The sequence below is a fragment of the Lepidochelys olivacea genome (genome assembly GCF_965140295.1).
Source record: "Lepidochelys olivacea isolate rLepOli2 genome assembly, chromosome: 3".
Lineage (NCBI taxonomy): Eukaryota > Metazoa > Chordata > Testudines > Cheloniidae > Lepidochelys > Lepidochelys olivacea.
In genome coordinates this window covers 191,480,105-191,493,822 of record NC_140413.1, presented here as the reverse complement: position 1 = coordinate 191,493,822, position 13,718 = coordinate 191,480,105, and the positions used below count along the sequence as shown (strand labels likewise).

The 13,718-nt window shown below is 40.5% G+C and overlaps 1 protein-coding gene across 1 annotated transcript in view; it reads left to right on the top strand.

Annotated features, from left to right (window-relative positions):
* Positions 1–12,342, top strand: part of USP34 (ubiquitin specific peptidase 34) — a 265,626-nt gene extending 253,284 nt beyond the window's left edge. Inside the window, exons 75-80 of the mRNA XM_084622930.1 lie at positions 269–392; positions 1,785–1,864; positions 5,705–5,845; positions 5,970–6,116; positions 9,523–9,682; positions 11,055–12,342. Coding sequence (XP_084479056.1) covers positions 269–392; positions 1,785–1,864; positions 5,705–5,845; positions 5,970–6,116; positions 9,523–9,682; positions 11,055–11,665 — 1,263 coding nt within the window. The 3' untranslated portion in view covers positions 11,666–12,342. The remainder of the gene's footprint in view (positions 1–268; positions 393–1,784; positions 1,865–5,704; positions 5,846–5,969; positions 6,117–9,522; positions 9,683–11,054) is intronic.
* Positions 12,343–13,718: the final 1,376 nt, after the last annotated feature.

Below are 13,718 nucleotides of genomic sequence, written 5' to 3'. Positions count from 1 at the left end.
GCCCTTTAAAAACTGAAAAATAGTATTTTATGCATTTAAATGTATGTACACTGATCTGCAAATTAACATCTAATTTTATTCACATCACATCTATTTTGAGTTAGTCTCGGAAATTCTCATCCAGTTTTACAGTAGTATATTATTAAATGCATTGAAAATTTATGGCTCTGAATAAGCTTATTAACTAAATTTTTAGGTATGTCATGTAGTTGCCCAGTTGCTTAATTTAAGCATAATCTATTTATAAATTGTCGTCTTAAATCTTCAGGGTAAAGATGATGTTTATGATCGTATGCTTCTAGACTACTTCTTTTCGTACCATCAGTTCATCCATCTATTATGTCGAGTTGCAATCAACTGTGAAAAGTTTACCGAAACTTTAGTTAAGATGAGTAAGTATGGCAGTTAAACAGACTTCCTTAGCCATTGAGGTGTTTTGTAGTGGCAATTATGAGACAACTGTGTACTTACTTTTAAAAATTTAATTTAGTATATTGATAGTCAATGGGGTTTAGGCTCCAAAATGCTTAAATCCCTTTTGAAAGTTAGATTTAGGCTCATGAATCAGTTATGTTTTGGAAAGCTGAGCACAGCAATACCTAAATATCTTTAAAAATCTAGACATTAATCCTCAGCCTTGCTGAGACTGCTAACAAGTGTGCCAATTAGTGCCAGCTCTGACAGTGGTTTCTGGGATGTGGACACCTCATCTGTGCAGTAATAGCTGAATTGAGACCACCAATTCATTTTACATAAGCAACCAAAAAGCCATCAGAGGGCACCAACTCTGTCACTATATATACCTGGGCCTGATTCTAGTTAGTGAGTTAGGGCCTGATCACACTACAACTTTTAGTTGAGTTTGTACTCAGCTAGTGGAAATGGTTTTTACCTCCACACATGGCAGCTGTGTTTCACCGCTGGCAGAGGCATAGAATAGCCTTTCTATAACAATTCCAGCACACTAATTTTTTTAGTGACTGTCTAGCTAGTTCAGCAGTCCTTCTTCATCCCAGCTCTCTCTGTGTAGGACATCCTCTGTGTATTCATCTTCTGGAATAGCTACCCAGATTTTCCCAGAATACAATATAGTTAGGCAGCATGGTAGGTGTAGATATGCAAACATGGTTATGTTGTGAGGAAAGTTTCTTTGTAACTGGGTAAGAGCTATCTTTCTGACTAGTTACCAAATTATGGAGGTAGTGTGGATTGGCTTTTACAGGTAAGAATTCATTAAGCCATTGAGTCACCCACTCATTCTTTGTTCAAGCCATGAACCACACAGCAACATTACTATTTAGTGTGGGATTTTTTTGCTGAAGTGTTTATCAAGAATGTGTATCCTTTGCTATTGGTCAGTCTGTCACCTAGCCAATGTTTCATTAAGTGTATGTAGGTAAAGTTGTGGCTTGAGGTGAAGATGAAGCTTAAGAAATTTCAAATCTGTTTGTTGTGCTCATGCTGTTTTGTTTCTCAAAAAATATGAAAACTGATAAATTGTTCCAGCTAAAGAATTAAAAGAAAACAATATTGAGATAAGATGCTACATTTTTGATTCAGCTGGTAAAAATGTAGAAGGAAGTCCTGTTCTGTAGACTAACTGTACTATAAAAACCATTCTAGATGCTAGACATTTGTGGTCATATGTAATTGGCTTAGGATATAGTCCTCTGAATTTTTATGGTGCTTCAAAACTATTCAGGTCAAAAAATAAATATATCCGACAAAGATCAGTTTTAGGTAGTTCTTTATGTTATCAGTTTTGTTTTCTCTTAAAATTTCAGGTGTCCTAGTTGCTTATGAAGGTTTACCGCTTCATCTTGCATTGTTTCCCAAACTTTGGACTGAGCTATGCCAGACTCAGGTAAAATTTAAATGAGTTTGAGAACTAACTGAACAAGAATATTTAGAAGATGTGACAGCTGTAAATTCTTTAAAGCTAGTTACTTTTTAAAGAGCAATTCATAAGACTAATTACTAATTAATTTCAGTACACTTTAAATTTATTGGGTGGTATTACTTTGTTCACAACTTTAACATTTTTTAAATTAACAATTAGTAACACCTTGTGTTTATATTGTGACTTTCATCCTGAAGGATCTTTTAAAAAAACAAACAAAAAAAAACTAACTGATATGCAGATCATGTATAGCCCTGATCCTGCAAACACTTTTGTATGTTAATAACTTTACACACACGCATAAATATGAGTAGGTTCTGAGCTTGTGCTTGTCGATAGAGATTGCTTTGCCCACCATTGAAATCCAGCCACTTCAGAGCCATAGTGTACCCAAATATCACAATGAAGAGTGCAATATATATATATTTATCAATAAATATCAAGATCAATAAATCTAATCTGTAGATCTAGATTAGAATTTTTTAATAGCGTACAACCATTTCACCCAACAGTTTAGGATAGAGAGTGAAGAATACCATACCCAGTTGAAAGTGCAGGAGGAATCTAGGTAATTAGAATATACTTAACTTAAGTTAGAATTTGTCCAGGAGACCCATCAGCACTCCTGCGCTTATGTGAAAACAACTACAAACTTTTTTCAAGTAAAGTTTAAAAAAATTAAATCACCCTAGATTACTTGTCGAGTTGCAGGCTTGAAGAGATGTATATAACCAAGTTTTAAATCACAAAAATACGCAGTTTATAGTGGAAATGCTGACACAGCGGTAACACTACTGACACAATGGCTACATATTCCCACTTGGGGGATATGGCACCTCTCCGTTCAGCTGCAGAATTTTTCTAGTGAGCAGTATGTTTTGGGGCTGCTTTCTCCTTCCCCTCCCTTGCAAAGGATGCCAGGGGTATAAAAGAGGGAGTGGCCCAGCCTGTATCTTTTATTAACCACTGAAGGTGCAGTGAGCTCAAATCACGCCCAGTGTCCTCAATGCTTTTCTTGACAGTTTCTCTTTTGATTTTGCCTTTTGGGGCTATTTTCTTTCTAGTTAGATTAACAGTTAGTTAGCACAGTCTTTCTTCAGTCCAAAAAATAAAGAAGAAACAGTACAGCAACGCTGTAAGGCAAACTGCTATCTGTAAGGTGGCATTGGCATTATATCAACCCTTTTCATGCAACAAAACCCAGCTCTGTTCTATCACTCCAGTTAATCACAAGTATCCACAAGATACTTTGCTTTTAAAACAGCATTAAAAAAATTGAGAACGCTGCTATCCTGTCCTTACTGTCTCAGACGTCAAATCATTCATGCAAAAATGTCTGTTTTTAGACTTTGGTCTACAGATAGGTCCTTATCAGTATAACTGATGATACCTTTTCTCCAAGCCTTTGTATGGCCTCCATAAGATTGATTACAAAGGGAAGCATGCCTTATTGATGCTACTTACACCTGGGCCATTCGAGATGCAGAAGGTAAAGATAACGCATGCTCATCACGAGATTTCTTTCTTGCTTCCCTTACTATCGACGGGTATTTCCAGATGGAGTAAGATGGTCATCTTGTTCTCAACCCTTTTACAGAATATGGTCACTGTTGGAAATTAAAGCTTCTACCTTAGAGTTCTGGAGTTGAAAACAGTTTGTCTAGCCTGTAAAACTTTCTCCCATTGATCAAGACCAGAGACTCATCTGCCAAAAATACCAATGTCTGTCTTAGGTCTCTGCCAGGTATTATATAAAGGGAAAGTTTATATAATACCTGGCCTGTTCATTACCAAGCCCATCACCCCTTATCTCCAGTTCTACTTCGGGGTCAGACAAAAGCCAGCGTCACTGGCAAAATCCATTTCTCAGCTGGAATCAGGAATTCCACTACATATTCCCTCTAGTTCCATTGGTTCAGGGGATCTGTCTGCAGATCAGATGAGACTCAGCCAAGATGTTGCAATAACTGTAATAGAATCTTGGCAATTTGGTTCAAGTATCCTGTGTCTGATGTTAGCACCACTTTCCAGATTACTAGATCTTTGTGGTAAGGTTGGATTAAGACTCTCCACCTCATCCTGAATTGTCAAGAGTTGACACCCTGACTTCTAGATTTTTGAACATTCCAGAACCATATTTCGAATAGCAGCGTTTGTGATTTCAGCTTCCCTCAGATGCTTGGGACAGTGGGCCTCCCTCACTTTGTAATACCCTAGTTTATTGAAGGATTTCTCCATGGACCAGTACGGTTACTTACTGCTTTGGCTTCATGACTGCACTAAGGAATCTGGATTTCTTTATTGTGCTGTGAGTATTACAGTAGGTGGTGTTCATTCCAGGGTTATTCCCTGTAGCGTATGTATTTCTTTTCAATTGGAATTGGAGTCTTCTTTCTCAAAGCTCTCTGGATCTCTGGTCTTCTATTGTCAGATTATCATCTGTACCATAAAGTGTAGAAGAGGAATTTCTCATATCCATAGCTACTTCCTGGACTTCGTTAGATACATACCAAATGGCCAGTTCTCTATAAACAGGAATCCGTATGAGAAGTGTGACATGCTTAGTGCCATCAATCCCCATTTGGAGTCTTAAATCATCTCCATTTCCATCTCAAATAGACCACTAACTTGTCTGTTTCCTCAGTTCTCTTTTACACCCTTGTTAAGACTTGTCAGATTTTCAGTCACCTGCATATATCAAAAGATATCCAATTAACCCAAAAGCAGCAGCTGTTGCTGGCCTTTTTCACAGCATTTCCAAGCTGTTGCTTTTAGCTCTATATGTGTCTCATGACCTCACAGAGGTCCCATGAGAGAGTAGAATGGTGGCCAGCATATTCTCTTGACCTGCCATATAGAGCTTATGCTAGTTTTGGTAGTTCTCACCCTCCTTGTTCACCTAGAATTTCCTAGGGGTTGTACTCTTTGCTAATCTCCCATGAGCGGGACTGTGCAGAGGCTACCCAAAGAAGACTGGGGGGTTACTTACAAGTAACTGTTCTTCCGGAATGTAGCCTCTGCATACTCACACCTTCTGCCCACTTTCACCACTTCTTCAGAATCTCAGCTAATGAATTCCTAAATTAGGAAACAGACTGAAGGGTAATTGGGGCTACTCCAATCCTCTGGGGGAGGGGAGATAGAGGAACTAGTGGCTCCAACAGACAGTGCTCGATAGTAATATTTCACAGCTCGATGCCAGAGGCACCATATCGCACAAATGTGAATATGTGGAGGCCATGCTCTTCAAGAACAACAATTACTGGTGAGTAACCCCTCTTTACTATAGTTTGTGACCATAAAAACTGTGAAGTTAAATTTCTATCATTATTCGTGGCTGAGGCCTCCCGAGATCTGGCTCCTGTCCCCTCTTGCAGCAGATCTCGACCAGTGCCACTGTCGGAGGACCCTTTACACTCACAGAAGAGGGGGCAGTAGTTGCTTTGCAGGCCAGGGGAGATGGATCTCAGTAAATACACACTACTCCTGACAAACTTCCATCCTCACATAAAATGAGGTGAATCAAAGAACACCTTTGAGATGATAACTCAGATTAATTTCTTTTTGTCCTTAGTAGTAGTTTATTTTAATTTAATGCCAGGCAAACATTTTCAGTATGAATGAATTGATTAGCAGACCCAGTTAGTTAGTTATGATAATTAATGTTGCAGGCATTATTCCCGATGGTGCCTATTCTTTCAGTTGCCCTTAATAGATAAATATGTACAATGCTCTCACAAGTGTCATAATTTCAGTGCTAATTTTGCAGCATTAAATTGCAAAGTTTTTTTCTTTCCTCTTTAGTCTGCTATGTCAAAGAACTGTATTAAGCTCCTGTGTGAAGATCCAGTTTTTGCAGAATACATTAAATGTATTCTAATGGATGAAAGAACTTTTCTTAACAACAATATTGTGTACACATTCTTGACGCACTTTCTTCTAAAGGTATGTGGTATTTTAAGTGTTCATATTTAATGGAAATGCAGTTATTATGCATCACATTAGTTTAGGGTATTACTTTGCACAATTCAAGTCTTCATAGCTTTGAAATAAATGCATTCTCTTACAGGTCCAGGGGCAGGTGTTTTCTGAAGCAAACTGTGCCAATTTAATCAATACTCTGGTTACAAATCTAATAAATCAATATCAAAGCCTTGAATCCGATTTCGGCAGCCAGCGAGTTGAAATTTCCAAAGCAAGCTCTACCTTAAATGGGGTAAGACTTTTCAAAGCCATTAAAATAATAAAACCTTTTAAAAACAAGTTTACTTTCTATGGCAGAGCTTCAGTAGATTGTATCCAGTGTGAGCATTTGCCTTAGAGAGCGGGCATACTGATTGAAACTATATGCATAGGCAGGGTCCCCTTTGCCAGCTGTTCAGAGACAGCAGGAGGTGTCCATCAGGTTGAACCCTGGATAAGGGGGCTGCTCACAAACTCCCTGCTAGAAATCTCTGCTCTGCTAAGGAAATAGGCAGATAGCTCTGGAATGCCATTCTGATCTCTTCAAAATTCTTCTATCTGTCTTTTTTAGCTCTCTGCTACCTACTTTTTCACTTTCTGTTTCCCCTTGTTCTCTTTCTGTGCATCATATGGATGGGCTGCTGTCACTCCAGCCCCAGGGACCCCTTCCTATGAATGGAGTCAAGCACTGATAAAAGTCATTCCTGAGTCCCCCCTGTGATCATATGAAAAAAGAGTTTCCTCTCTCTGCCCTCCATCCAACACCTCTGATTATTTCTCTGAAACAGACATTAGATCATCCCAAAGATTGAAAAATGTAGGAAAACATTAAAGAAGTTTAGGAAGTGCCCATTCTGTTTTTATTTCTCTTTGCATATTTTGTCAACCAAAAAAGGTAAACTCTCCAAATCTTGTTCCAAGAATTCCAGGGCTGTTTTCCCTGGGCCACTTTCTCAGAATAAAACAAGTTCTTCTTCAAGTGATTCCACATGTCCATTCCACTATAGGTGTGTGCATGCCTTGTGCACTCTTGTCAGAGATTTTTCCCTTAGCCGTACCTGTCAGTACACTATGAACTCCCTCTGATACCTCTTACCACTGCACACAGGTATAAAGGGCCACACTGCCCTCAAAACCTCTCAGTTCCTTCCTATTGTCAGTGACGGTGGTTGTTGGAGCTGCAATCTTTGTTTCTTCATATCTTTCCTCTCTCAGTGTATGTAGTCCCTATAATATTAGTTTTAGTCTTATATAGTAATTCTGTAAATAGTATTGTAAACTTATACCTAGAACTGTCTTTTTAGTTTGGGGTTACCAGTCCCTGGTTGGGTACCGGTATTGATACCCCCCCCTCATTCTCCTGGCTTCAAGGCCTGTCATTCATGTAACGTCTCTGCCAGTGCGTGACCCTCCTCCCAGCTTCCTTAAGTGTCTGAGAGAGGTGCATGTGAGAGACAAACATCATTCGAAAAAGGAGAAGGCTGCCGACTCAAGTACCTGCTCATGGATTCTGCACAATCCACCATCAGAACTCACCTGCTCTGAGTGGGTACCAAGCATGTCCATGTCTATCAGGAGTGCTCCTCCTGTTCTTACGAAGTCATCAGCCAGTTCTGTATTGCCGGTGCTTAAGAAGAGATTGCGTAAGTCTCCTAGGGATTCAGTACCAGAACCTTCCAATAAGAAGCTGCCAAGTGTTCACAAGAACTCATAGGAGTTCCCTAAAAAGTCCCCAGGAGCAGTCTGTGAGCCAGCAGGAATTGCTGATTTCGGAACCCAGGAAGGGTTTGTTGAGACCAGTCCCCGAAGCATCAACACACCTCTCAATCCTGCAGGCTCAAAAACACCTTTTGGTGCTATTGACACCTGAGGCATTTGAGGCAGCCAGGGAGTTATTCAGCTTGTTGGTACCGGCTTCTCCCGTGATTCAAGAGCCTCACAAGGAACCGACTTTGGAACCACATGCTCCTGCGATCCCGACTGAAGCCCCAGAGCATCACTTGGTACTGGTCACTTCTATGCTCACGTTTCCTCTGTGTAGGATTACATCTAGAGGCAAGCCAGCGATGATTTCATTGGTTCCCCCTTTTCCAGACTCTCAGCCCCACTCCCTGAAACTAATGAGATCATCTCCCCCAGGGGTGGAGGAAATGGACTCCTCATTGGACTCAAAAGTCAGATCTGTTGTGTCCGGTTGTAAGCTTGCCCAACAGCTCCAGTGGGGTGTCTGTCCACCTCAGCATTTTAGGAGTCAGTGGCCTTCTCAGAACTGCGTCCCACCTCCATGCCGTTGGCCCTTCTGCCTCACGGTTCAGAACTGCCTCAGAGTTCTAGGACGCATGGCGGTGCACACCTACGTGGTACAGCTACAGACTGCACTTCAAGCATTTGCAGGGTTGGGTGGCCTCTGTGTACTCGATGGCCCATCATCAGCTAGACATGGTGATTCAGGTGCCCCTTCAGTTCTTATCCTTTCTGAACTGGTAGATAAAATCTAGGAGTTGGCGAGGGAGTTCCCTTTGCCCCTACACAGCCATTCTCACCCTAGTTACAGATGCATTGGATAACGGTTGGTATCTTAGATCACTTTCAGACTCTGTACCTTCGGTCTTTCCCCCCCATATCTTTTAATATTCCTCTCTTGTTACATAACTTCCATGCGGAAAACATTCACCCATCTATTGAATATTTAGTAATCAATAAAAAGTTCTGTTTCCATTGTTCTAACTGAAATTGGTTCTACAAGAAAAAAGGGATTATTCCCTTCTCTTTTTATTTTTCTTCATTTTACTTGTTCTTCATTGATACAAAAAGTCATCACCATCGAAAAGAGGTCAGTGACATACTTTAATTAATAGTGGTCTAGACCCAGTATTAGTGACTTAACAAGTGGAATTTGCTAAAGTTTGCATAACAGAATAATGTAGACAAGCCAATGTATATTGTGATATCTTACAATTAACAACCCTCTCCACCCCTACCCCCACCCCGAGCAACAGGATCTTTTGGGTTTAGGAGCCCATACTTAATGAATGGTCTGGAGACTAAAAGTGGAACAACCTTTTCAGCATTCTCAACGTGCAGAGCACACTGGTCACACAGGAAATCAGTGCACGTGCAAACTCCTCTACTCCTGGCGCTTAGATACCAGCAGTGGTATGAAATAGCTGGGGGTTGACAGAAACACTCAAATAATTCTACATTTTGTTTATTCTTCCTATTCATTGCCACTTCTAAAGAACACAGCATTTCCAAAACTGTTGCTGCGTTTTCCACGGTCAGGTTGTCAACCATAATATGTTTTATTCGTTGTTCAGAACTAGTGTAAAACGCATTGGAATTAAGCATTAAGAAATCCTAACCAAGGGGGTTAATTCTGTTGTGTACAACTTAATATTGTCAACTCTTTCACAGTAGGTCTTTGTCTACATTAAGGATATTGCTAATACTAGTGGGAAAGTTTTGGGAAATTTCGGTAGTGTAAACAAAGTTTAGGAATCTATTCTGTTGGAAGCAGAAAAGCGTTCAGAACATCTGGTAAGGTCTCTGCTTATTACACAAATCAACCTATTTCAATTGCAAATAGTGTGTGTGTAGGATTAATGTAAATTTAAAGTTTGAAGTATTTTAGTAATTGTGTTTGTTTATGATGTTTCTAGGACCTTCGAGCACTTGCTTTGTTACTTTCAGTGCACACCCCTAAGCAGCTGAATTCGGCCTTGATTCCAACTTTGCAAGAACTGCTAAACAAATGCAGGGCTTGTCAACAACAGAGGAACTCGTTACAAGAGCAAGAAGCCAAAGAAAGAAAAACTAAAGGTTTGCCTTTTATAACCTTGGTGTAATCACACACCCACTCCCTCTCCTTTACCTCGCATATCCACACTGTTGCTGTATCCTGCCAGTTCTTCCTCCATATATCTCCAGCTCAATCATAAGACTACAGCAGCCAACACCTCTCTGGTTTACCTGACTCCTGCCTTGCCACCCCTCTGGATAATCCAAAATACTTCTGCTAAAGTCATTTTTCTTGCCCACTGCTTTTACTATATCATCCCCATCACTGGTTCACATTTGCAGCATGAAATTAAAACCTTTGTCCACACTTTCAAAGCTCCTCATACTACTACTCTTGTTTCATCCCCAACCGCTCCCGTCCCCCATACTTTGTGTCTTTCTCCTGTGTCATCCCTGAAATAACCTGCTAACTATGGAGCCTACCTCCCCTTTTAAAATATTCTAACACCGACTTCCTTGGACTAGCTTTCTAGTGCTGATTCCACTCCTGTGCCATAAAAAGAAGAGAAAAAAGCACAATCCTAATTTTGACAAATTTGCATACCGAAATGAGATAAACGAACAGGAACTGACACAGTATGTATGTGATGCAATAAATAACCTCATGAGGCTATAGTATGTAAATCTCACTTACCGGTTTCTTTGTGTGATACTTCTCACACACATCTCTTCCTGTTGTAATGTGTAAACTAGATTGTAAGCTTCTCGGGTAAGGGACCTGGTTTTATTTGCTGTACTGTATCATCCGAACTAATAATTCTGTACATATAATAACATTATGCATTGTCAATCCAAAACACACGGGTGAAATCCTGGTTGTATAGAAATCAAAAAGAGTTTTACCATTGACCTCAGTGGGACCAGGGTTAATTCCTTGGACCAGAACAATTACACTTAGTGTGGAGAGGAAAACCTTTTTCAAATCTGAGCATATTAAAGAGAGGTTATTTAATGAAATCTGTTTAAACAAACAACAATATAATTATTATTATCATCATTATTTATTATTTATATTGTGGCAGAGCTTAGGAGCACTAGTCATGGACCAGGACCCCATGACTCTAGGTGATGTACAAACAGAACAAAAAGACAGTCCTTGCTGTAAAGATATTATGTTACCCGCTTAACACTGGAGCTTCAGATTTGCTGATTCTAACCCCTAATGCAACACACAAGAATCTAAGGAAGTGAAATTTTAAGCAGGCAGTTACAGTTAATGAATCTCTCCAATCTGATGAGCCTCTGAGGAGATCTCTAGTGAGCGCTGTTTGCCTACATACAGAAGAGTATATGAAAGTGAAAAACATAAAATAAAAGACCTCAAGACTTGAATGTAAATATAAAACAAATCTGATAAATGTACTTCACTGCAAACTGCATGTTGGTTTTACAGATGATGAAGGAGCTACTCCTGTAAAAAGAAGACGGGTTAGCAGCGATGAGGAGCATACTGTAGACAGCTGCATCAGTGATATGAAAACTGAACCAAGGGAGGCATTGACTCCAACAAGCACTTCAGATAATGAGACAAGAGACTCTTCTATCATTGATCCTGGCACTGAGCAAGATCCTCCTTCCCCTGAAAATAGTTCTGTTAAAGAATACAGAATGGAAGTTCCATCTTCCTTTTCAGAAGACATGATGTTAACTACCAGGTCACAACACACAGAAGAGCAGTCAGGCAATGGTAAATTTGAAGAGTGCAAGGAATTTAAAGATCTGCAGAGCTCCAAGGATCCCAATGCAGTTGAGGATGACTCTGAGTTCCCCACCACATCAATTTCAGCAGTTCTATCTGACCTAGCAGATCTAAGAGGCTGCGACGGTCAAGCCTTACCATCCCAGGACCCTGAAAATAGTTTATCAATCAGTTGCGGCCATTCCAGAGGACTTTTTAGTCACATGCAGCAGCATGACATTTTAGACATCCTGTGTAGGACCATTGAGTCTACAATTCATGTGGTCACAAGGATATCTGGCAAAGGAAACCAAGCTGCTTCTTGACATTAGATGGAGCATGTCTGCTTTTAAGTCTTTTTTTTCTTTTTTCTTTTTTTTTCTTTTTTTTTTTTTCCAAAAAATGCTGTTTGTATAAGTTTTGCTTATTTCTGTTTTGTGCTTCAGTTTGTCCAGTGCTCTCTGCTTGAATGGCAAGATAGATTTATATGCTTAATTCTTGGTCAGGCAGAACTCCAGATTAAAACATTTTTTGCATCTACCGTACTTTTCTTAAAGGGCAATCAGATAATGGATATGTTTTATGTAATTAAGAGTTCACTGTAGTGGCTTTCATTTAATATGGCTGTATGGGAGAACAGGGCCTCCTTGCCCTGTATGATGTAATTTAAACTTATGGCATTTTTACTGTGTATAATATGGTGTCCTCTGTGCCAGTTTTGTACCTTATAATAGAGGCAGATTGCCTCAGATCGCTGTGGTTCTTATTATCAAAATTAAGTTTACTTGTATACTAAACAACCACAAGAAATTTGATTCTGTAAAGAATCCTCTTTAGCTGTGGCCTGGCAGTATATATATGGTGCTTTATTTAACAGAATACCTGTGGAGGAAATAAAGCACACTTGATGTAAAATTAATTGTTTTATTTTTATTGACATGATCAATCGCTATTCTGTGCACTTCATTAAACTGATTGTGATGACTTTTCATTTGTTTACATACGTTGCTTCAGTCTTCAGATTTCTAACCAAAGACAACTTGAGAACTGTGAAATAGTTGCAGAATAAGAAATGCTTCTCAAATACATTCTAAGCTGTGTAAATCTCAGTTCTTTCCCATTCGTTTTGTTCACTTCGCATTAACTTTACAATTGGGCAGTTCAGTAAAATGTACCTCATTCCAACAACTTAAAAATACAAAGAATCCAACTGAATCTTTTACCACTTTCCTCAATATTGACCTGTCAGCTAGGACTTGAGCCTTTGCTCCATTCTGGCCTCCTCTTCTCCCCCTCTTGCCATTTTCAGTCCCTCTTTCTGCTGCCCAGTGTCTCCCACAATTCTGATACGAATGGGCTATTCCCCTACTGTACAAAGTTTTCATAAACTGCTGCACAGCCTGTGCTAGCCACACTCCCTTTTCCTGCTTGGTGCTAGATCTTCTGTCTCCGTGACAATAGTCAAATGGTGGTTTGCTTCGCTCCCGTCCTTTTCTTGTAGAGTCATTATTTTGAGTGGTTAAATTGTTTGTTTTCAAGCCTCACTGTAGTATCTCCCTGCCAAGCTCATCTGCCCCCTTTCAAGGCATGACACAGCAGCTATGCAAGTACTGGCATCTGGGCAGCATGGTGATCATACCCACCTGTCACCTCCGCTGCATGCATCTCACTGAGCTCCTCTGCCCCGGTCAGGCCTGGCAGAGCAGCTGTGCAAGTACCAGGCAGCCAGCCAGCTGACCCTATCTCTGCAAGGGCACAGGGCTCTAAGTCAGACAGGCAGGTTTGGGCCTCTACCCCATAACTCCACCCCGCAAGTAGCTGCGACTCCACTGCAGAAAAACCCAACCAGGAGAGACAGAGCAGAACAGGAAGAGGCTCTGAGGACGAGGAGGACTTTATCCAGACAACTGGGGTAAGTCCTGCGACAACAAAGAATTATAAAGAAGAGATGCTTTCTGGGCTACTGGTGCCACCCACAAGTCCAGAAGTGGGTACTAGAATCCCTGGGGAGAGAAGCAGGGCTCCTACACAGCTCCCCTTCCTCGCACTGTGAATTGGGGGATTCTCCTGGTACTATAAGGTAAGTACCGCAAACCCCAGAGATTCTGGGTCCCAAAAAAGCAAAAGGCTGGCTCCACATTAAAGCTTTGTGCACTTCAGGCAGCCTGTGACCAAAACAGAGGAATTTGAGGATTCCACTCCCTATGAAACTGCACCTTTGTGGGATTAGAAAGGGGTAAGTGAGAAATCCTTCCCCTTTTTAGAATGATCCTGATTTCCTGATCAAAGCTCCAGGTGGTACTAGTCTTCGCCTACAGCACTTACTTGGATGCTAGCCTGGGGTAGCAGGCAGGCAGCCTTTCAGGCTCGCAGGGACAG